The sequence below is a fragment of the Notolabrus celidotus genome, chromosome 4, assembly GCF_009762535.1.
Source record: "Notolabrus celidotus isolate fNotCel1 chromosome 4, fNotCel1.pri, whole genome shotgun sequence".
Lineage (NCBI taxonomy): Eukaryota > Metazoa > Chordata > Actinopteri > Labriformes > Labridae > Notolabrus > Notolabrus celidotus.
The window spans coordinates 12,411,695-12,435,975 of NC_048275.1; the positions used below are offsets into that span (position 1 = coordinate 12,411,695).

The 24,281-nt window shown below is 40.3% G+C and overlaps 1 protein-coding gene across 1 annotated transcript; it reads left to right on the plus strand.

Annotated features, from left to right (window-relative positions):
- The first annotated feature begins 2,043 nt into the window (after positions 1–2,043).
- myofl (myoferlin like) lies at positions 2,044–22,992 on the plus strand. Its single transcript, XM_034682402.1, has 54 exons — positions 2,044–2,418; positions 2,884–2,939; positions 3,044–3,135; positions 6,191–6,299; positions 6,464–6,560; positions 7,018–7,187; positions 7,528–7,656; positions 8,040–8,102; positions 8,275–8,325; positions 8,527–8,557; positions 8,652–8,767; positions 8,900–9,026; positions 9,112–9,215; positions 9,297–9,365; positions 9,452–9,495; positions 9,576–9,658; positions 9,740–9,772; positions 9,909–10,033; positions 10,136–10,249; positions 10,384–10,561; positions 10,986–11,110; positions 11,209–11,318; positions 11,850–12,042; positions 12,137–12,292; positions 12,375–12,506; positions 12,603–12,766; positions 13,183–13,297; positions 14,061–14,163; positions 14,420–14,559; positions 14,636–14,800; positions 15,044–15,131; positions 15,352–15,429; positions 15,541–15,722; positions 15,825–15,983; positions 16,072–16,173; positions 16,397–16,558; positions 16,652–16,817; positions 16,904–16,977; positions 17,086–17,100; positions 17,184–17,282; positions 17,687–17,815; positions 19,644–19,799; positions 19,941–20,032; positions 20,129–20,299; positions 20,420–20,568; positions 20,745–20,884; positions 20,976–21,064; positions 21,157–21,252; positions 21,376–21,517; positions 21,632–21,731; positions 21,882–22,075; positions 22,165–22,274; positions 22,391–22,538; positions 22,685–22,992. The coding sequence occupies exons 1-54, from the start codon at positions 2,331–2,333 to the stop codon at positions 22,721–22,723; spliced, it is 6,162 nt and encodes a 2,053-aa protein (XP_034538293.1). The 5' UTR covers positions 2,044–2,330; the 3' UTR covers positions 22,724–22,992.
- The last annotated feature ends 1,289 nt before the right edge of the window (positions 22,993–24,281 follow it).

The following is a 24,281-nucleotide window of genomic DNA, read 5'->3' on the forward strand; positions in this document are numbered from 1 at the left end:
TCATGCCAGGAAGCTGCTTTTTTTGTTTGTTTGTTTGTATAAATTTACATTAAAGCTGTTGTTGGTAGTCGGGATATAAACATCAGTTCAGAGAAAGATTTCGAATGTCAACACTACCCCTCCCCTCACTTCTGTCGTACCCCTGCCCTCAAAAGATTGTTGTGCGCGTTCTATGAGGAAGTAGTGGCTTCCCAGCCAATCAGGGTGACGTAGTGGGGCCGCCACTCGACCAATCAGGACAGAGGGTTGGGGGGTAGCTCTGATTGGTCTGTGATAACAGGAATATTTTATACAGTCTATGGCAGGGGTGTCCAAACTTTTTTCAAAGAGGGCCACATATGATGTTGTCAGAATACCTCAGGGCCAGTGGCTCCTACTGAGACTTAGGAATCCTAAAAGTTATACATGAAATATTTATTTAATATTTAGTATCATTATTTTCCTATGGCAGGATCACGATCTAGATTTCATCACACTTCTTTTTCATGTTTTTTTTAAGACCTTTCTGACCAGCAGACAACATTTTAAGAACTATATAATTACTTTCCTGAGTTCTGAACATTTTTGATGCACCAAATTGTGCCTTTTCTGCACAATTTTATAATTTGATCTTGTCTTGTGTCCTCTTTTGTGTCTTCTGAAGTTTTAGTGTTCATCAAGAACATTTTCACATCATGATAAAAACCTGAATTTGAAAACTTGTCAACTTAAAGAGTCCTTGTGTTTCTTCTTTATTGCCGTCTTGCAGAATTCCCAGAGCTTTGGTTTTAGACAGGTAGTCCATATGAAGCTTTTTGAGACGTTTCTGGATTGACTTTAGTTTTGTTTGTAGAAAGAAACTGTGATTCATTTCTTTGCTTTAAATAACACAATTTAAGATGGAAGCTTGGGGCCATAAATAAATGGACCTTGGGCCGCAATTGGCCCCCGGGCCGTACTTTGGACACCCCTGGTCTATGGAATGAGGGAAATAATAACATTGCTTGATACAAAGGCACTGGAAAACACAGAGATTTCGCCATAATCTCAAATTACTTCCCTTACATATAAGTACCTATTGGTATTATGACCTTTTCTCCAAACCCAGCAGAAAAAAGTAATGTTTTTCACTAGAGATGTGATGTTTGCGAAGGAGTCAGTCTTTTGAACGGCTCTTTTAAGTAAAAGATGAGAACTGATTCGCAGTTGCAAGCCGTTCATTTGGGAGCCGTTTTTATATGCAGATTGCCCACGCTGCCTTCAAGTGTCACCTGCGTGCCCCATGAGTCTTTTGTTCACACTTATTGTCTACACTTTGTTATTGTTTATATTGTTTTGATGGGGATTTGAGTCAAAGAGCTGAGCTCCTGTTTGTAAAGTAGTTCAGGTGTAGAAACACCAGGTGGGGTAGTACAATTTAGCATTCACATTTTTAGAATATTCTTATTTTTATTCATTCATATTTTGTATATACATATATATTTATTCTTATTTACTTTACTTTATTATTTTTTTCTGTATTGTTAAACATTTTTTGCGTGTAACATTTTACGGTAAAGTTGTTTTGCATGGAAGTTATCTGTAGCCTGCGTAGTTTTTATAGTTCCACAAAGTTTTTTAGGTGAGGGAAAATTCAAAATAGTGATCTCACTGTCGAAGCACCTTATGGAATACTTACAATGCCAAATTAAATTATAATCAATATTTCAGAACAATTCCCACCAATAGAGTATATATATTAGTGGGATGTGTAAGTTTGAATTATTCTGATCCAAATCTTATCTTATAATTGTTACCAGTGATTGTTTCCTTGATAAAAACGAGTTACCCCTGGTTGACTTCTAAAAATTAATAAATATAACAATGAGCCAAAGAGCCAGTCTTTTGAACGGCTCTTTGAAAGGAACGGCTCCTCAAGATCCGGTTCCCTTCAAAGAGCCATAAAGCCCATCTCCAGCTAACATCATTATTTAACTACAATGTCAAGGAAAAGAGTTGTTCCTCACACCGCCACTAGAGGGCGCTGCAGCACAACGGAAGAAGTAATGTGGATGGTGAATGAGTCAACTTCTGCACAGTGATGGGAAGTCAAATTGAGTTATACATGAATCATTTTTATAAAGTATGAGGGTATGGATTTGTGTGTGTGTGTGTCTTTCTCGCCTGTTAACCCACTTCACCCAGGAAGAGCTGGCTCGTGTTTTATGCCTCTGAGTCATCATGAGTGAGGCTGATCTCCGGTATCCACTCCTCTCTCCTCTTCACATCTGTGCAGTCCTCCTCCCTGAGGCTTCCTCTGTCACAACGGAATATGACTCGTTTTCTCTGAGGAAACTTAGTTTTTTGTCGAAATGTTGCGGGTGATTGTTGAATCCGCTAATGGGATCCCCAATAAGAGACTTGGAAATCCAGATCCAATTGCTGGTGTTGTCTTTAGAGGTAAGACAAACCATTGAGGATTTAATTCTTTCTTTTAAAACTACTTACTTCTGCTCTGATAACTCTTGTAGATTTGTTAAATGCACATAGAGCTATTACATTTTCATTAAAGTATCTTTTATTTACTTCTATCATTATTTGATCCCCACAGTATCCAGAGCAGCAGTTTACAGTATGCCTACAGCTTGACTTTTATTGAATATTTTGGCAGTGATTCATAAACACAACCAAAGTAAAGCCTTATAAGGTCAAAATAAGAGCAACTCTTTAAGCCACTAGGCTTGCATTTTAGTTAAAGTAGAAAGCTTTATCGCATTAAATGTTGCAAAACATTAAAACAGTAATATATTTTAAGTTGATGGTTTTAATATGTGTTTCTAATACCATAGCAAGGCAATTCTGATATTGTATTTTGTTGTGTTGTAAGGTTTTGATGCTAATTGTAGTTTCATTCACTGCATCTAGGTGAAAAGAAGAAAACCAAAACAATTGACAATGAGCTGAATCCAGTTTGGAATGAAGTAAGTGAGATTTTCATTACTCACCTGAGAGCTGATTACCAGAGCTAAAACCAAGCTGCCTATGTTGGTGATAGATTGTAACTTTCCTTTCCTTTAAATTGCAGGTGCTTGAGTTTGACCTGAAAGGCACTCCTTTGGATGCATCTTCATTCATCAGTGTGGTTGTCAAAGACTATGAAACAATCGGCAAAGACAAGTATGTGTTTGAAAAGCATTTATTGTTTTGCATGTGTCAAAGTGGTTGTGTTCCTTCAAAACAAATGTTCTGTTAAAACGCGTGAGTGAATGACCCTCAGCCCCCAGTCGGTGTTACAAATGACTGCTTATAGAAACACCCTGTTTTCTCTACGAAGGAGGGTTCCTCAGTTCAAAATAACTTTCTCATGACTTACTGTCACTAGCAAAACCCCTCTTCCCCAAACCCATACATGTTATGCTGGGGATTACAAGTAGAACTGAAGGTAGAGATGTGATTTTAATCTTTTGAACTGCTCATGTTTCTTATTAGTTGCTGCTTAAACTACAAAAGCACAGTTTAAAATTAAAAAGTGTGTCTAGAGGGTTATCATGCTATTTTTCTCAGGTGCAGGGTGGCATGCTTCAACTTCTCCAATCTATTTATCACAAAATCTACTGCCACCATGTTATGACTTGTAGTCCCAGAAAGAAGGCGCTCTGTCTCCCTCACAATAGCACTCCATCTGCCTTACCAGGAATGTTTCCTTAAAAGGAAAAAGTCACTTTTTATAAACGATCTCTGTTAGGCTCAGGCTGCAGTACATGTTATTACTCTGCCTGGTTTTCTTGTTAATGAGTTCATTAGTAACATACTGTATATACCGTAGGCGCTCTGTAACATCATAAATCAGACACTTTTCCTGCTTTTAGCAGAGCGAGCAAGTAGGTAGACAAAGAAATAACATTCTCTATGAGTCACTCTGGAGACTGATTGTGTTGTGTTGTAATATAAATGACTCTGTAGTGGGCACAAAGGGGTGGTGAGAGGTAGGAGGGTTTTTCTGCCTCAGCCACGAATGCACTTTGATACTTTTCCATGATCCGTGCTGCCTGAAACGCATGAAGAGGGTGAATAAGAGAGCTTGCGCAGACTTGTCATTGGCACAGCTGTGATGACTAGTAGCAGCTCAGCCTGTCCTGCTTTGCAAAAATGAACTTTAGTTGCAGAATGATGGCGGATACTGAAGATAGATATGTTGGATTTAAGATACAGGGAACACAGCTGTGATCTGTGTTTACAATCTCGGAAAAACTGGAAAATTAATGTGACTCAGAGAAAGCCGAGCAAGGATCTACTGCCCAATCAAGAGAGGCAACCTTACCTGGCTGTGCAGACTTTTCAGTTGTTTGGCAAAGATTCTTTTAAAACCAAACTTGCTTTGTAATATATTAGAAACAGTAGATAAATCAGTGTGTTGGGGAACTGACAACCTCACTCTGGCATTGTGTTTAAAGAGTCAGTTCCTTTTTTCGTGGGGTAGTTCCAAATACTTCAGACCACTTTGAAGTCATGTTTCTACTTTCAGTTGTATACAAATGTTATGCTGTACAGACCAGTCTTGCTTCAGGCCTCTGCAGGAGTAGAGACAATAAATTGCAGTACCAGATATCCACTCCATCTAGTTTTCCACACAGTGACCCTGCTTTTTAAGGACAGCAACAGTTTCAGTCCTGTGCGAACAAGAGGAAAGGAAATCAAGCCCTGAGCATAAATCTGAAAATGATTTTGCTTCTTCTCATGTTGCTTACTTCATACTGCGATTCAACCCGCCTTCTTGGCTCTGTGTATGTCCACCCTGTAAGCAGGCACAGGGCGGCCAGCATGCTTGTGGTAGATGTTAATTGTTTCCATCTTTCTTCTTTCTCTCGTGTACATTTTTGTCATCTTGTTCTTTATTACTTGCTGGTCCTTGTCACGCTGTAAAGTATCACATTTCTTCTCTCAAAACAAGGAGCTGCTGCTTAGAAATGACTTTTAACAAAGTTAGCAAGGGGCAAAGTAGGTTGTCTCTCTGTATGGTATCTTTCATAGATACAGTATCACAGTTTTTCCCAAATGTTTAACACATTTCCAGAGACTGTGGTGGCTCACATCCTTAAAACTCTAAACAAACTATAAAGAGTGAACTACTTTATCAAAACTCCACTAGTCTTGTGAAATGAAACAAAACAGTCGGATACATGTTCTCTCCTCACCAAAACAACAAACACAGCTATTATATGCTTATGCCTCAAAGATCATCAAATAAAAATGATCAATTCAAAACACTACCATCAAATGTGTATGTTTTGGTTGTCACATATTGAAATATATACATGTGTGTGGAAATGTGGTTTTTTTTTGTATCTTGTTTTGTGCAGTTTAGTTCCCCCCACCACCAATATAGCATACAGCAGCCCACTACATGTATGTAACACAAATGTAAAACTCAGTCATTTCACCTCTGTAAGTACAACAAGAAACACTACAAAGAAAATCAGTGCACAGATACAAAAAGGAAATATTAATTGTACTGGAGCACAAAGCCAAACTGACAAAATAAAAAGCAGATAGCAGTGAAACAGATTACTCTGCATCCTGCCTCTCTCTGTTCCTCTTCCTCTGTGTCCTTGCTGCTCTGTCTTCTTGTATAAGTCACTTGAGGTCTCTTTAACTCTGACACATGACTGAAGTGTTCTTCCAATTGAGTTTTCACAGGTGCAACATGTTGTGTTGTTGATACACGAGCTTCAAGTTTTCAGACTTGTGAGCATAGTTCCATCTTTTGTGTGTATAGAAAACTGTAATGGAAGTCAGAGTTGATTGCTTCAATCTAAACCCCATCAAATATTCCAAAGTTATAATTTTGAGGAACTCATCCCCCCCCCAAAAAAAATCCCAATGTGTTGTAATCCATTGTGGTTATTAATCACTGTGCCACATGACATCTGTTTGGTAGCAAAGATAAACATAGCATTGTAGGTGTTGTTGTATCTCAGTTTGTCATAATATGTGAAGAAGTGGGAAGTGGAAACTGTCATCAGATCAACAAGCAATCCTTATTATAAGCACCACACCCATTTAAATGGCTTTGATACAGATTGTTAGAACCAAAGCACCCACCCTGTTGTTTGTGTTGGTGATCCATACTTGTGGTTTGTCCAACAGTTGTTTTCCTCTAGTTTCAATTACATATTGATTGATGTTTGCGTGATTGTCTGACCAAAGGAAAATTGATGTGGTTTCTTTTTAGGCTCATTGGTTCGGCAAAAATCTCTCTGAGGGACTTGGCCGGTGGTCAACTGAAGTCCCTTCCATCCAGGAATGTGCCTTTGATCAACGACAAACAACAGGCAGTCGGGGTGAAAACACTTGCTTAATAACATGAAACTAATTAGATTTATGCATTAATAAGTTGTTCTGACACAGATTGCAGGCCAAGGATTCAACCACTTATCATGTGGCATGTTATTTAAACTATATAACAGAGTTGACAATGCTAACTGAGAATGTTTGTTTTTTTAAGGCAACCATCAATTTGGTCATTGGGTACGATCCGCCTGCCAACACAACTCCAAATCCTAATAATGAACCTGATGGAGATGTGTCTCATGTGGATGGAGGTAATTTCATATATATGATGAAGATGCAGGAGGCAGAACTGACAAAACAGTAAACAATCTTCCACTGATCACACCTGAACCGGGACTCACAAAGGACTAAAATTCAATTTAAAAAGAGGATAAAACATCAACACATCCTCCCAGCACTGGGATTATTTTTTTCCCTGGATTATAAGAGAGGGAGAGCAAACTTTATTGAATTATGTGGGAGGTTTTATAAGAAAAACACAGGACTTTTTCATATGGAAGACTGGGTTAGAAAATTGTTGACTGTCATTATCAGGATGTATATATAACATGTATTATCATTGGTGAGACCTGAACGTGTTTATATTCTGCCTTGTAAAGACAATTTGTTGGCATGCCTTTTAATAATATCTGGCTTTAATTGTAAAAATGTTGGTTTGAGTATTTAATGTACACAAACCAATCTTGTTATTGTGTTTTTCCATCCAAGGAGGCAGTGATGAGGATGACGAGGGGGAGGCAGATGCAGAGGGAGGATTCCAGGGTGGAGGTTCAGGTGCTCCAACTTCTCCAAACCAGCCTGGGAAACCTGGTCACAAGTCGGTCCGAATCAGCCGCAAGACGAATAGAGCCTTGGCCAATAAGCCTCAGGACTTCCAGGTATTGTGTGTTTTTCATTACTTTGTTCCTGGATAATTATAAATGCCACTTTAGGAGGAAATACTGACAGTTTATCACATGAACGACAGCTTTGTTGGCCTCTTACATTGGATATTTGGAAACATGGTCTTTTGGTCCTGCATGAGTGCAAATAATGTCACACACATGACTTTCTGTAGGGAACTTTTTTGTTCTTATAAATGGTCCAGAGATTTATCTGTGAAGGTTTGTTTGTTTTGTAAAATGAGTCAAAATTAATCAACAGTGCCTTTTAGATGAGAATCAAGATTAATTGTTTAATTGTTAGTTCAGCTGCCTCTCTGTTTCTCCCACTGACTAGATCCGTGTCAGGGTCATCGAGGCCAGACAGTTACCCGGCAACAATGTCAAGCCAGTGGTTAAGGTGAATGTATGTGGACAGACCCACAGGACGAGGATCAGGAGAGGAAACAACCCGTTCTTTGATGAGGTAATAAATCCAAACACCTAAAATTCACAAGTGATCACTTACTCTGGCTTTTCTTCTTGCTTGTCTGTTTTAAAAGTCCTCTTCTCTGATTGCAAACAACTCTTCTGCTGCTTTGATAACCCTCTAGGGTATTCCTGTCTTTATCTGCAGTGTTGATATGGCAGTGGATCTTGAAGGCAGTGTAATCAGCTCTCTCTCATGTCTAATTGCTCTGATGCGCATTTTCCCTTGCTTCTGTTTTTTCAAAAGCATAAGCAGCTTCTTAAACAGTAAGTCCTGCAGTATTTGACAGAATTACTGATTGTGTCTGACCTCAAGATTTATCGTGTGTGTTCAGAAAAAAGAGGAATGCTCATGCATGTATGACTTTCTCTGCTATTCAGATGTTTTTCTACAATGTGAACATGCTGCCCTCAGAACTGTTTGATGAGAGCATCAGTCTGCGGGTGAGTAGATATGACAGTTTAATGTCATTTCTTGAAGCAAGAATCAACTCAACTCAACTCAAGTCATTGTCAGTATAAAGTGACATGTAACAGAGTCAGGGGGCCTCCTCCATTATGATCACTTCAATCCACTTTTTATTCTCTGAAACTGTCATTCTGTTTTTCTCTTCAGGTCTATGACTCCTTCTCCCTCAGATCTGACAGTCTAATGGGAGAGTTCAAGGTGGGCCAAATGGACTCTTCAGTCATTTTCTCTACTTTATTTCTTTCTATAAACTTTGAATTTTGACCTTTAGTGTTTTTCACTCACCAGTCAAGACGGAGGAAGCAGAATTGCTGCTTTTATAACCAGCAGGCTGACCACTTTCATAGTGTCCGATGATTTGAATTGAATGTATTGATTTTTTTTTTCTTGCCTACCTAGCTCGACGTTGGCTACATTTATGATGAACCAGGTCAGTATTTTCATATTAAATACATCCTCTTTCATGATGAGTCAATATACTATAAATAGGTGTTGGAAAATGCTGAATAATGTGTCATGTGTAGGTCATGCCATCATGAGAAAATGGCTCCTGCTGAGTGACACTGATGACTCCACCTCAGGGGCAAGAGGCTACCTAAAAGTCAGCATATTTGTAGTGGGCACTGGAGATGATCCACCGGTGTGTTTACCTACTTATTCATCAAATTCCTAAGACAAATTTTAGTATGGATCAGTATAGAAACAGACCTCAGCAAACTCTCTCTCCCTCCCCTCATCTGTCCTCTCCTCATCTGTCCCCTTCTGGCTCCAGACTGAGCGGAAAGAGATGAGTGACGAGCAGGATGATATTGAAAGCAATCTGTTGGTACCAGCTGGAGTCACAATGCGATGGGCGACACTCAGCCTCAAAGTGTACCGTGCCGAGGATATGCCACAGAGTAAGTCCATTATAAATCTCTGTAACCACTGAAGTTTAAAGCTCTTGAAGCTCCTTTAAAAACTTTCTTCTACTTTACCTTGCAGTGGACGATGCCTTCATGCAGTCCGTGAAACAGGTCTTTGGAGGAGACGGGGATCGGAAAAACTTGGTGGATCCATTTTTGGAAGTCAGCTTTGCCGGCAAAAAGGTATTGCACATTTACTTTGGAAGGACACTTTTTTCCTACTGTGTGAATGTTATTTATATTTATTTTTTTTCTTTCTCTTAGCTGAGCACAAAAATTATTGAGAAAAATGCTAATCCAGAGTGGAATCAGATCATTCATCTCCAAGTCAAGGTATGAGCGATACATATTTCAGTAAATTAACCTCCCAGGTTTGTTTCAGCAGACATTAACACATTCTTCTATCTCTCTCTCTGTAGTTCCCATCCATGTGTGAACGCATAAAGTTAACTCTTTATGACTGGTAAGATTTATTTCTAAACAGCCAAACAGGTTTCCATAATGTCACGTTCAATATTTGACACTCCGGTTTAATCTTTGCAGGGATCGTCTCACCAAGAATGACGCCATTGGAACAACATTTTTGAATCTGAGCACAATGTCTTCTTCTGGGGGAGAGATCGAAGGTGAACATATCAATTATATGTTTTATGTTTGATCAGATTGTTATATTGAAGCATGACATTTGATGTTTTTTGTTTGAACAGATGCACGCACTGAAAACAACATAGTGACTGAATGTATGTACCAAGAAACCTTTTGCTTTGTAGCTTCAACAGTTATCTGATTTTAACCTTTCACAGTCTCATTTCTTAAACCTTATATATATATATTATAAAACTTGTAAACTTTACACAGAGCATGTTTGTGTTACAGTGAGCACGGCAGCATCTGAGATCGGATTTCTCCCAGCTTTCGGGCCTTGCTATGTCAACCTGTATGGAAGCCCGAGAGAATTTACGGGCCTGCCTGATCGCTACGAGGAACTCAACTTTGGAAAGGTAAGTCTATTCTATCAGCAGAGGCTACAGTAAGTACAGACATTATATTTAACCTTTATTACAATAGGGACATGATTTGTTTTGTATTGTGTTCCCTGACAGGGTGAAGGGGTCGCCTACAGGGGCAGGGTCCTTGTTGAGCTGTCCACTCAGCTGGATGGAAAAGTTGATAAGAACCTGGATGACATCTCCAGTGATGACATCCTGGTGGCACAGGTACTCATATCTATTTGATTAATACTATAAACCTTGTGATTCAAGTTGTCCTACCACTTCAAAAATCATTAAAGTTGCTGTCCATCAGAAGAGATGCTTGAAACTCACAACACATCCTGTCTAACCGAGTGCAGAAATATCAGAGAAGGAGGAAGTACTGTGTGTGCGCCGTGTTCCACAGTGCGTGCATGCTCCAGGAGCCGGGCGAGCCAATCCAGTTCGAGGTCAGCATTGGTAACTACGGTAACAAGTTGGACTCCACCTGCAAGCCCCTGTCCTCCACCACCCAGTACAGCTATGCAGTGTTCGATGGTGAGAAACAAGTCTGCAAGAGTTTTTTTTTTTTTTAAACTATTTTTTTGCTTCATTCACATTTACAATCTGCTGTTTTCCTTTTTATTTTCCAACTGTGATCCTGTTTGGAAGGTTTTCCTAAGTAATTAAGAGTGGTGTGACTTTTAACAAACTACAGATACATCAAATATATTCAAATATATTACAACTTTTGTTAATTTATGTCTACGCCTTTTAGAGAGAATGTTTAAAAGTATCAGTTTATTGTTAGACTTTACTGTGCAAAGTGATGGTTCACCTTGTATTCATTAATCATGCTGTTAGTCTATATTTAAGGGCTTAAGAAGCCAAAGAGAAGCACATGAACAACTAATCTTAATGTGCAGTCTGCCCCACAATCTGTCTTTAAAATGACTGGGTATGTTTATTTCTCATCCCACAGGTAACCGCTACTATTACCTGCCCTGGGCTGACACTAAGCCTGTGGTGATTCTTACGTCATACTGGGAGGACATCAGTCACCGTCTGGACTCAGTCAACATTCTCCTCTTCATCGCTGAGAGACTGGTGGGAACAAGTTGTATTGACACACCAAATGTTATACATGTTAAAACACGTAGTACAGCTCATATCATGTTTTCTTCTGTCTTTGTGATTTCTTAAAGGAGTCTAACCTTACCTCTTTAAGAACAGCCATCATAGCCAAGCTGTCTGAGACACGTCTGGCAGAGATCTGGCTCAAGCTGATCAACCACCTGATTGAGGACTTGGAGAAGTAAGACAGCGCCAGGCAGCTTCTCATCTGGCTCTGCATGAAAGAATATCAATATGTTCTTTTAAAGTAGTCAAACTGTTTTTTGTTTGAATGCATGTGTATCAATCAATTAATCTTTATTTGTATAGCGCCAAATCACAACAAACGTTATCTCAAGATGCTTTTAAAAACATAGGAGGTCTAGACTGTACTCTATATCAAATTATGCACAGAGACCCAACACCAAGGCAGGGTAAGACTCAGTCTTACCCCACCTTAATCCACCATGTGCATTGCACTGCGCAGTATTTAGCTAGTTACTGCAGTGAGGAAAAACTTCCTTTTAACAAGCAGAAACCTCTCCCGATGAGTTGGGTCTGGAAAGAGGGATAGAGAAGAATAAGAGACAGAGGGAGCGGTGATAGTGATGAGATGAGTAGTAGTAGCTGTTGTCGCTGGAGTCCAGCACGTCTGTATCAGCTGTGCTATGTGGTTGAATCCTGTGTTTGTTTACCTTGATCCGCTTCCCTTTAAGTAACAACGTTTTGACAGTTTCCAGCTGCCAGATCTGGAGAACCAGCCCAATGTGACTCTGTTGGACCTTCAGATGAAGAAGCTGCGCGATGCTGCAGTGGAGAGTATCCGACAGATGGCAGGTCGCATGAGAGAGGAAGCCACAGATGTCAAGGCTACGATTGGTGACATTGAAGACTGGGTGGACAGAATCAAGCAGCTGGCCGAGGAGGTCAGAAGAATCAAACTGTTACATGGAGAAGTCTTGCTCTTTGCAATAAGGAGCTAAGGTTAAAAGATGTACTCAACGTTTTTGTCTCGTTCAGCCTCAAAACAGCATGCCAGACGTCATCATCTGGATGTTGAGAGGGGAGAAGCGTGTGGCTTTTGCTCGAGTCCCTGCAAACCAGATTCTGTACTCCAACTTTAGCGAACAGGCTCGTGGCAAGAACTGTGGACAGACCCAGACCATTTTTATGCAGGTAAAAGAAACTATGACAAACTCAGTTACATGTTTTATTGTCAGATTTCAGAGGGAGTCCTCACTCATAATTTATTTTACAGTACCCAATGGACAAAAACAAAGGTGAGAAGATTCCTGTCCAGCTGCGGGTCAACATGTGGCTCGGTCTCTCCGCCCATGAGAAGAAGTTCAACAGCTTCTCAGAGGGGAACTTCAGTGTTTATGCTGAAATGGTACAGCAGACAAACAAAACATTACATTTATCAAACTCACACATGCATTTTTCACAACTTTTATACACTTTTGTGTAAAATAATCCTCCCTCACAGTATGAGAACCAGGCCCAGGTCTTTGGGAAGTGGGGAACAACCGGCCTGGTGGGTCGCCATAAGTTCTCTGATGTGACTGGAAAAGTGAAACTCAAACAAGAACGCTTTCTGCCGCCGCGTGGATGGGAGTGGGACGAGGACTGGTTTGTTGACCCCGAGCGATGGTATGTTTAAATAACACACTTTATCGCACAAAAGCGCACACACTCCCATGTGCCTCGTGAGCTGTACGGTCTGAAGTATAAACATCCTGTTAAAATATTGCAGAGTCTGAGGCAGTAATTGTAAATCAGTGCTTGTACCAGCCAACCTTGTTACATTTAACTTTGTAATGAACACAATCACAGGAAATGAAAGGAATCTGGGCATCAACCAGTGTTTTGCTTCAGGGGGGCCTCTCTCCCCTATTAGTGCCTCCTTCTTTTTGAAGTGCTAACATTCTCCCGCAGAGGTTTATGTAAATAATATCAGCCCTCTGAAGCTCGTCTTCCTGGGCCATTCTGCTCTGTTTATCATGGATGTACATAGCTTCTGTCTGAGTCACAGACCCCCTCTTCAACCTGCTGCTGTTTTCTTGCAGCTTGTTGACAGAAGCAGATGCCGGCCACACAGAGTTCACGGATGAGGTTTTTCAGAATGAAACACGTTTCCCTGGCGGGGAGTGGAAGCCGGCAGGAGAGCCCTACACAGACGTGGTGCGACATGCCGCAGTTACTCTCACTTTAACACAATCAAATATGAACCTTTTGTGAGGCATTATATGAAAAATGTGGTGGAAGATAACAGAACAAAAGGCTTTCTATTCATAGCCAGCTTCCGATGGTATCAGTTCCTCTTGTGCTTTTGTGCACTGGTGACAAGTGGTTCTGTTTGTGGTAGTACTGACACAAAGTGACAGAGTTTTGGGGAACCTGGTTCAAACTGTAGTTAAGAAATTAACTTGATTCAATCTAATGATTCATTATAGATGCAGAAGGTATATGCTTTAATTAAGGATCTGAGATAAACCCACCTCACGCTTCCTGCTTAGCAATGTTAGACAGACAGAGTTAAGTACTAGTTGTTTAACATAAGGTAAGGAAAGGCAGGGCAAGTTTATTTATATAGCAAATTTTGGCAACGGGGCAATTCAAAGTGCTTCACATAAGACATTAAAGGAAACATTACAAATATTGACAATAACACATTGAAAGAAAAGCTTTTAGAAATCATGAAAAGAAAACATTTGAAAATCCTTGAAGCAAGATAGAAAATCAGGGTTGATTTAGCTGCTAAACTACCAGGTTTTCCTGTCATGAATTTGTTTAATAGCAATTCAGAGCTAAAAGGAGAGAGAATATCTGAATTTATTAAACCACAAGGATCTTTAAAAAGGGCGTCATTACTTGAACTGCATGAAGTACTTCATATATACATCACTTGAATGAATGACAGAGTGTGTGTGTGTGTGTTTTGTAGAATGGAGAAAAGACTCAAAGCCCAGCAGAGTTCGAGTGTCCACCTGGATGGACCTGGGAGGATGACTGGAGCTTTGACACCAACAGGGCTGTGGATGAGAGAGGTAACGCAGAAACACAGCACGGATACATACAAACCCACCTTTTCTTCAAGGCCTTTCCCCATTAGCAAGTGTTGTCCCCACCTACCCCTCTGACCCCCTACCTGACCCTGTGAAGCGACCTTGGGTTTCTTGAAAGGCGCTATATAAATCCCAGTTATTATTATTATTATTATTATTACATTTTCTATTAAATCTCTAGCAACTATGTTTGAAATACCATGAATCTGTTTGCTGATATTCTGTTTTTTCCCTCTAGGTTGGGAGTATGGAGTTACCATTCCTCCTGATGACAAGCCTAAATCTTGGGTTGCAGCAGAGAAGATGTACCATGTCCATCGCAGGAAGAGACTTGTGAGACCACGCAGAAAGACTTCGGATAAAATGGTGTCTATTGAGGTGAGTGAGAGGTAGATTCAAAACACAATTTCAGGATGGAGTGCAGGTTTTTATTGATGTCCTTGTTTTTCTGCAGAGGAGAGAACCAGGGGAAGGCTGGGAATACTCTTCCCTGATTGGCTGGAAGTTTCACAGGAAGGAGCGCTCCTCTGACACGTTCCGGCGTCGCCGCTGGAGAAGAAAAATGGTCCCATCTGACCGCATTGGGGCCTCTGCCATCTTCAGATTGGAAGGGGCATTAGTGAGTTGAGCAATTGCCAAATATGTGGCAGTTGTTATGGAAACACAAGTTTTTTTTTTATGCCATCTGAGTCATATCCCTTCATTATTCTCAAGCATGTGCCCGTTCCTGTCTGTTGTTGGCAAAAAAACAAAGACGTTTATTTTAGTTCTGCTTTTCTCTTCTTCATGTTTTCTTCAGTTTCACTGCAATATTAGCTGAGAGGTGTTCTATTAAGTACCTCACCCTGCTTTTTGTTGACAGGGGGTTGACGTTGATGAAAAGGCCAGTAAAACGGATGCAGCCAAAGTATTTGGTGCCAACACCCCCACGGTTTCCTGCCACTTTAGCAGTAAGTAGCCGAGTCAGATAAAGTAAATTTCCTGATGCTCATCGTTCTTTAGACTTCCTGGCTGGATCTAAGAGATCAAGATAACACTCAATCATAAACAGTCAAATCTGGTGTAAACACAGGCACTTGTCTTATCACCAGTGTGTCAGGTATCCTGTGAGGTTACATTATTTCATGTGGTTCCAGTTGAAACATTCTGAGAAGTGTCGTCTCCCCTCAGGGTCCTACATTTACCATCTGAGAGTGTACGTGTACCAGGCCAGAAATCTCTGTGCCATGGACAAAGACAGCTTCTCGGGTAAAAATGCAGAAGATCACTATGGCTCAAGAAATAATGCACACATAGTATAAGTCTGAACCAACCACTCCATCTCACACCCCCCTAAATGTATCCCCTATTCTTCCCCAGATCCATATGCCCACGTCTCATTCCTCCATGTGAGTAAGACCACAGAAGTCATAAGGACCACCCTGAACCCCACATGGGATCAGACTCTCATCTTTGAGGACATTGAAATCTACGGAGACCCACAAACCATTGCACACAAACCTCCTGATGTGGTGCTGGAGCTGTATGACAGCGATCAAGTCGTATGTTGACTATTTCATCTGCTTAACTTCTCATTAAATCCATTACATGCATATGAACAGACTTTTCTAAGTATTTGTTTGCTGCTTTATTTCATTCACAAGGGTAAAGATGAACCCATGGGTTGCTGTACGTGCCCACCAGTCGTGAAACTGAACCCTAGTGTGGCTGTCAGTCCCAAGCTTCTGTGGTTTCCAGTCACCAAAAAAGGTCGCAGTGCTGGGGAGGTGCTTCTGGCTGCAGAGCTTCTACTGAAGGAGAAGGTAAAGAAGAGATTAAAGAATTTGAGCACACTTAGCCATGAGTTTATAAAACTGTACTTAGGAGATGTTGTTGTGTTTTTCCTCTCAGGTGAATGATGGAGATCTGCCTCTGGTGCCTCCTCGACGGGGAGAAAACCTCTACATGGTCCCCCAGGGAATAAGGCCTGTAGTGCAGCTCACTGCGATAGAGGTACGCCATCAAACCATCCTGCTTCTTTGCCAGCTGCTATAAATTCCCACCACACACATTACATGATCAGACAAGACCAGACCAAGCTTCAAATTTGTGTTGTGGTTGAATTTCTTATGTTTCTCCCTCACTTTCTTTCATATATCCCCCAAGAAATTTGAAGTCTCTTCATCTCCTGTTTTTTTTTTTTAACTGGCCTAAATGTATTTTTCTTTGATCCCAGGTCTTGACTTGGGGCTTGAGAAACATGAAGACCTACCAGCTGGCCACAGTTTGTTCTCCCAGTTTGATAGTGGAGTGTGGCGGTGAGATCGTTCAAACCGCTGTCATCAAGAACTTCAAAAAGAATCCAAACTTCCCTGGATCTGTGCTCATACTCAAAGTGGTACGAAACCTCAAACTTCCCACAGAAGGTACGCAAACACCTATACATGTTTCATGAATCATAAGTTCTAATGTATCACACTCTATTTTTTAGCTTCTCCCAAAAGAGGAGATGTACACCCCTCCCATCGTGCTGAAGGTAATCGACCACCGACCATTTGGCAGGAAACCTGTAGTGGGTCAGTGCACCATCGACTGCCTGGAGGCGTTTCGCTGTGATCCCTATCGCATTAACAGTGAAATCTGCATGTCTGCAAGAGGTATAAAAACATATGCATAGTAAATTAAGACATATTCCAACATACAATAGAGACTTAATGTATCCTGTTCTATGCTGATGTTGCAGTGGCAATGATTGCTGCATCTCATGGAGATGTCATCTTAGACATTGAGGAGAGACCCATCATGAAAACAACTGAGGTTAAAAAAACAACACACTCATAAAAGTTGCAAGATTCTCACCTCACCTTTCTTTTTTCCTTTTTTTTTTTACTGATTAATATTCTTTGTTTGCTTCCCACATTTCAGCTTCAAGCAGAGAAGGTAAGATGTTTTACTTTTGCTTACAGTCTACTCATAGTTATATCGCTAAAATACTGAGTTCATTGTTGTTGTCCATTCTGTAGGAGGAGGAGGCAGTCGACTGGTGGAGTAAGTTCTATGCTTCTGTTGGCGAGCAGGAAAAGTGCAGGCCGTACCTGAAGAAGGGATATGACAAACTGCAGGTGGGAAGATGTTTACACATACTGCAAAAACATACAAAAAATATGTAGTCTTTGCTTTGGTTTGTGTTGGTCTCAAAAGCTGCAGCGACGGCCAGGGTTGTGATCAGGCTGCGACTTTGTGTTTGAGATTTTCTGCTCTGATCCTGATAAAAGCAGTGAGACATGAGGATGATTCAGTGGGTGGATCTTAAAATGTATCACAAATGTAGGTGTTCTGAGAAAACTTACAGGTAGAGTATGAAGTGTAGTTATAATAGAAGGTTTGATCAAAGTTTTTTTTAATTTTTCAAATATGGTCACAAAGAACATTTACATTGAGAACAACAGAGACAACAGAGACACTCCCTAGATGTGATTTGTGATTTGTGATTTTCTTTTTGGATGTCGTGTTTTGTGTTTTTCAGGTGATCAACTGTGAACTGGAAGAGGCTGCACAGTTCCAGGGACTCACTGATTTCTGCACTACTTTTAAACTTCAGCGAGGAAAGACTGACGATGATGAAGATGATCCATCGGTGGTGGGTGAATTTAAGGTAAAGAAACCACTTTTGGAGAAAGTATCACACTCCTTCCCCTATTTGTACCTGAAGGTAGGACTGACAATCTGTTAGATCCTCTCTGCAACCCTTACGACTGTAGGTGTGGACAGCAATACTTGGTACGGGCCGTCCCACCTTGGTGAATGCCAATGTTTCTTTTTGATGACCTTAATGAACTTCACCGTCACTCCTTGAATCTGGTAGTCCTGTGTAGGAGGGACGACAGAAGTAGTTTATTTTCTTTTTAACATCTTAGACATATACTCAGCCAGTGTTTCTTCCATGTGTTCTCCTTTTGTAAGCAAACCAAAATGTACTGGAATTGAAAAGAAGGTGTTAGCAAAGTCAATTCCAGAGAAATATTTAGCTTTTGGATTTACATCCTTAAATAATGTATGTAAATCAGGTACTATAGGAGCTCCAGGTCTTACTGCTTGATTTATGGCTTATAAATCCTGCACTATCTTCCAGCCTTCTTGCCCTGGAACAATGGACTGGGTGAGGCTGGACACTCTAATCACTCCTGACTTCAATAGTGATTTGAAAATTAGTGTAATGCCCTCGGATACTGCTGTCTAAGTTGGATATTCTCTCTGACATGGCCTGTAAGAGCCTTTTGGTGTTAAAGAAACATAGTTCTACATCTTTCATCTCACCATATATGTTGTGGTGTTTTCGCCAACTCTGCCTCCTGTTGAGCTGTAAGTGTACACCACCTAAGCTTGCAGGTATATGTTTGCAGCGTGGGCGAGTTGTAAACCCCTCGATTACCTGCTGGCTCACTGGACTCGTCTGCAACTGTTATAAATTGCCCACGTCAGACCAGGTTGCTTGTCTTTGCTTCACTAAAGAAACATGTTGATCCTTGTACCCTTAGTAGAGTTTCCTCTCCTTGCAGGACACAGGTTATGCCTGCATGTCATTGGTCATCCCAGCAGAGGTTAATTAACCTCACTCTACTTCAATCAGGAGTCACACGATTTGAAGAGAATCTTATTAAAAAAGACAGTAGAAAAGTGATAGGCTGACAATAAGGGCGTGCCACTGTGCTATTGGATGAGAGACTTAGAGTGCTACCGCTGATTAACCAATGACAGCCCCGGTGCATGCAGCTGGAAGAGGGTGAGCTAATAAGCAAGCGAGAGGGGAGTGTTACTACTGCTGTGATTACAGGTATAGACTTCCTGTCTGAACTTCCACAAGAGCTACACTAGTCAGGGTTTCAAAGACTGGTTCTCATAAGCCTGGTCTGCTTGTCCTGAGCTGTGTTTAAAATACATGTGCAATGCTTATTCTCTGGCTTCTGGCATTTTGATCCAGGAAGCACTCTTAATTTTGTTTCTATTTGTAAGTCTGTGGTGACAGATTTTGGTCCTGTAGTAACTATAGGTTTAGACTCTACCAATAATTAAGTCCAATGCTTCCACCACCATTGAATCCCCACTATACATTCACACTACTTAGCAGTAGACACCACCCCTATTCCCAGATTAATGATAGTATTCCTCTATCACAGTCACTGCCAGTAGCCACGCTTTCTTAGCCCTTGCTTGCCCTCTGGTGGATAACTTCTGAATTGCAGTAAATATAAGAGAAATTAATTGGAGGCCACATAACGACACAGGATTATTAACCTCATATGACCGAGTAATTTTGATTTGTTTGACTGTTGAACATCTTTTTTGAAGGGCCTTATTATTCAGGTAGATACTTCATGTTAACTAATTTGATGTGCCTTCATAGAGATATGAGATGTGTTTGTAAGTATTGTATAGAAGGATGCTACATGAAATGTTGTGCTGTCTTGTTTTGTTGTATTCAGGGCTCATTCAAGATTTATCCGCTGCCTGATGACCCAGGGGTTCCACATCCGCCTCGTCAGTTCAAAGAGCTTCCTGAAAGTGGACCTCAGGAGTGTCTGGTCAGGATCTATGTGGTGCGCGGCATTGACCTGCAGCCGAAGGATACAAACGGCATGGTTAGATCTGTAAAGAGCTACAAATTAACAGAAACCTTTGTTCACTAATAAAGATCTGAGTAACAATCATGTGCTGGATTTTAATGTTTAAATTACTTAAACCCTGAGGCTAAAACCACTCATTTTGGATTCTCATTTTAGTGTGACCCCTACATTAAGATGGCATTGGGGAGAAAAACACTGGATGATAGAGATCACTACAAACCAAACACCCTCAATCCAGAGTTTGGGAGGTAAAACTAGCTCATTGTTCAATTTGTATTTGCTCGCTTTTAGTTTGTGTATGAACACAGGGGGGCAGCAAATACATATGTTCTTCATTTTTCCAGGATGTTCGAGATGTCCTGCTTCCTGCCTCAAGACAAGGACCTGAAGATTGCTGTATACGACTATGACCTACTGAGCAGAGATGAGAAAGTGGGTGAGACAGTCATCGATTTGGAGAACAGACTCCTGTCTCGTTTCAGGCCCTGCTGTGGCCTGCCAGAGACTTACTGCATGTAAGTATGCACTTTACATTCATGTGTGTACACATCACATGTGAATATCTTCAGTGCAGTTAATGCATTCTAAAAAAATTACTTTCTAAAGGCAAACACAAAGCTGCAATATTTTCACAGTTCAGGGATCAATCAGTGGAGAGACCAGCTGAAGCCTTCTCAGATTCTCCAGAATGTGGCCAGAGTAAGAGGTGTTCCTCCTCCACGCATAGAGGCGGATGGAAGCTCACTGACCCTCTCAGGAAGACAATACAACCTGCAAGATTTTGGTACTGCCCTTTTGAACATCCTGTTATCATATTATTATTAATCATCATTAGTATTATTAATCCATAGATATGTTACAATTTTATTTTTTTTAATTAAATGTTTTTACATCTTTGTTTTTAACATGCAACTTGTGAAGTACTACATTCTAATTTTGTTCTCTCCATGGTCTTTACAGAGACAAACACTGTGATCCACCCCCACTTGGGCCCAGCCAGGGAAAGGCTGGCCCTGCATGTCCTCAGAGACCAGGGCCTGGTACCAGAGCATGTGGAGACCAGAACCCTTTGTAGCTCTCACCAACCCAACCTGTCCCAGGTTAAGATAGCAGGATTCACACTGCATCATTTGATGTGTTGTTGTGTGATAGTTTGATTTAAAGTCCAGTCATTATTTCCTGTGATCACAGGGAAAAATCCAGATGTGGGTGGACATTTTCCCAAAGAGCCTGGGTTTACCGGGGCCCCCATGTGACATCACTCCACGCAAGGCCAAGAAGTAAGAGATAAAATAAACAAAGGGAATCTGAAATCAATATATTTAATCACAGTGCATTGAAGGATAATGGTACTTCTGTTTTTATTATGTAGATACTTCTTGAGAGCAATTGTTTGGAACACAACTGACGTCATTCTGGATGAAACGAGCATCACAGGAGAAAACATGAGTGACATCTACGTCAAGGGGTACAATACTTATTCTTTCTCTTTCTTTGACTCTTCGTCTGTTCTGCAGTTATGTGTAATTTACCTGATTGTGCATGTGTTCTGCTAAATGAATCAATCCAATCTGAATTACATTTTCCTTAGATGGATGCCTGGTATGGAGGAGGACAAACAGAAGACTGATGTCCACTACAGATCTCTGGATGGTGATGGAAATTTCAACTGGAGGTACATCTTTGGGTTTGAGTACCTTCCTGCAGAACAGTTGTGTGTCGTCTCCAGAAAAGTGAGTGAGATCTTAGAGCACAAACATATCATGAAGTGATTGTTACTCTTATATATTTTTTTGGATGGTATGGTGGAGGATGATGATTTTGATAAAATGTATGATTTTTTACAGGAGCACTTCTGGAATCTGGACAAAACTGAATTTCGTATTCCTCCAAAAATGATCGTCCAGATATGGGACAATGACAAATTCTCCTTGGATGACTACTTAGGTGACACAGCTTTTCATTAACCCATTTTTAACGCTATTACTGTATGAATGAGATGTCTGTGAAGGTTTTCAGGCTTGAGAAATAATGAGAATACAGTACTACAGTAATAGAAGTATGTTTTTTTCCTTTTAATTTCAATCCTTGTCATAGGTTCAGTTGAGTTGGACCTACTCAATCTGATCCCTCCTGCTAAGAGCCCAGAAAAGTGCAGTCTGAAGATGTTACCAGGGATGACGGGCTCGGTGACCTCCAAAAAACCGCAGCCAAACTCCCTCTTTTCCCAGAAGTCTGTTCGAGGCTGGTGGCCATGTGCGATTGAGCAGGATGGGAAAAAAGTGCTTGGAGTAAGTTTTTGTCTACAGCACAGTCTGTAGTTGTCTTCTACTTTTGTTTTCCTGGTCACTTTGTAATGCTGTGTTTCAATTTTTCACAGGGGAAGGTAGAAATGACACTGGAAATTGTGGAAGAGAGGGAAATGCAGGAGAGACCAGCAGGGAAAGGCAGAGATGAACCAAACATGAATCCAAAACTGGACCAACCAAAGTAAGAAATTTGAATCCTCAAAAATCAGAAATGCTTTAAGAAATATAATTTTGTGGGTACATGCATTGCTTTGTCTGAATGTATCTAATGTGAATATTACTGTTTTTCTCAAACAGCCGCCCTGACACTTCATTCTTCTGGTTTACAAACCCGTGCAAGACCATGAAGTTCATAGTATGGCGCAGGTTTAAATGCCTTTTCATCATAGGGATAATCCTCCTGCTGGTTATCCTGTTCTTCGGGATCCTGCTCTACTCTCTTCCAGTGAGTTAACATAGCTTACTGATAATGTATTGATATTCACATTCCTTAAATAACCATAAACATACTGTATATATTTATCTCACTGTTTTCAAATATTTCTTCATTTTTGATCTTACTCATTTTAATTATCTGTCTCACACCTACAGAACTACATCTCTATGAAGATTGTGAAGCCCTTCTCCTAAAGCGCACTGCAGAGAAGCTGTCTGCCTTCCTCTCTGAAGAACATACAGTCCTCATCACTGTTACCATCCCTTGGAAAATATGCAATAACTTCTTTGGCTAAAGCACACTGATCATTAACCTGTGACATAATCAGAAATGTTGGTTTCTTACTTTTGCACTCTCAGTATTACTTATAAATCTTGTGTATCAAATATTTTCTCTCGTGTTCAAATTCAGAAAAAGAAACATTGTGATATTTTAATAAACTCTGTTTTGTAATTGTTGTCCATATTATGTCATATTTTGCACATTTGAATTCAGTGACTGAATGGAAACCAAGTAGATACCAGAAGATTAAATTAAGTGTTTCAATGTTGTGTTGAAAATGAGACTGCTTCATTTAGTTAAGTAAAAAAAATAAACTGATTAAAAAAACATTTTAAAAAGATGGATTGGAAAATTGATGCCCTGTGACACTCCTCTACTACAATGAACAAAAATATAAACCCAACACTTGTTTTTGGTCCCTTTTTCCTTGAGCTGAACTCAAAGATCCAACTAATCTTTTTCTATGTACACAAAAGGACTATTTCTCTCAAATATTGTTCACAAAATTTTCTAAATCTGAGTTAGTGAGTCCTTCTCCTTTGCCAAGATAATCGATCCACTTCAGGTGTGGCATATCAAGATGCTGATTGAGCTCATCTAGACAGGCTGCCTGTTGATTTCAGGATTGATTTTAAGATTATTTTATTGACTTTTAAAGGACAACATGGACTTGCCCCTCTATATACATCTGAGCTTTTATCCCCCTAAAAACCTGGTTGCAGTCTGAGATCCTCTGGCAGTGCTCTGTTAGCTGTTCCAAGGACCCGACTGAAAACTAAAGGGGACAGGTCTTTTCCAGTCAGGGCTACTACATTCTGGAACAGCCTGCCAGAGGAGATCAGCCTTGCAGAGTCAGTCCCATGTTTTATGTCATTATTCAAGACACATTTTTACATGAAAGCTTTTATTGTGTGATTTTATTTAATTTTAGCTCTGATTTTAAAGGTCTGTTTTATAAGTTTGCATGTTTTTAAGTTTTTATTTCATTTTATTTTCTATCGCTTCATTTTGCTTTGCACTTCTTCTTGTTTTTATTTCCTACTGTAAAGCACTTTGATACCTAGCACTGAGGTCAACAAACCAGCTGCTTCTGGATGTGCCTGAAAGTCAACTTAAAACCCAGGGGGGCCGAGCCTTTGCAGCAGCGGCCCCCAAGCTCTGGAATGGCTTGCCACTCCAAATGAGGTCGGCCCCCACTGTTGAGTGTTTTAAATCTTTGTTGAAGACACATCTCTTCTCTTTGGCCTTCTCCTCATGAAGAGGACAGTAATATCCTGATATGTTGTGTTGTTTATTGTTGTCTTCATGTACTTTTTACTTTTTACCTTGTAAAGCTCTTTGGCCAACGCTGGTTGTTTTTAAATGTGCTATAGAAATAAAGTTGACTTGACTTGACTTGACTTATATTGAAAAGTGCTATATAAGTAATTATTATTATTATTATTATTATTATTATTATTATTATTATTA

Excerpts from the sequence above, each read along its gene's own strand:
- myofl (XM_034682402.1), top strand. The coding sequence starts at position 2,331 with ATGTTGCGGGTGATTGTTGAATCCGCTAATGGGATCCCCAATAAGAGA. Across the intron at positions 15,132-15,351 it reads GGTTTCCTGCCACTTTAGCA|GGTCCTACATTTACCATCTG; the intron begins GTAAGTAGCCGA and ends GTCTCCCCTCAG. Across the intron at positions 22,275-22,390 it reads CCAAAACTGGACCAACCAAA|CCGCCCTGACACTTCATTCT; the intron begins GTAAGAAATTTG and ends TTTCTCAAACAG.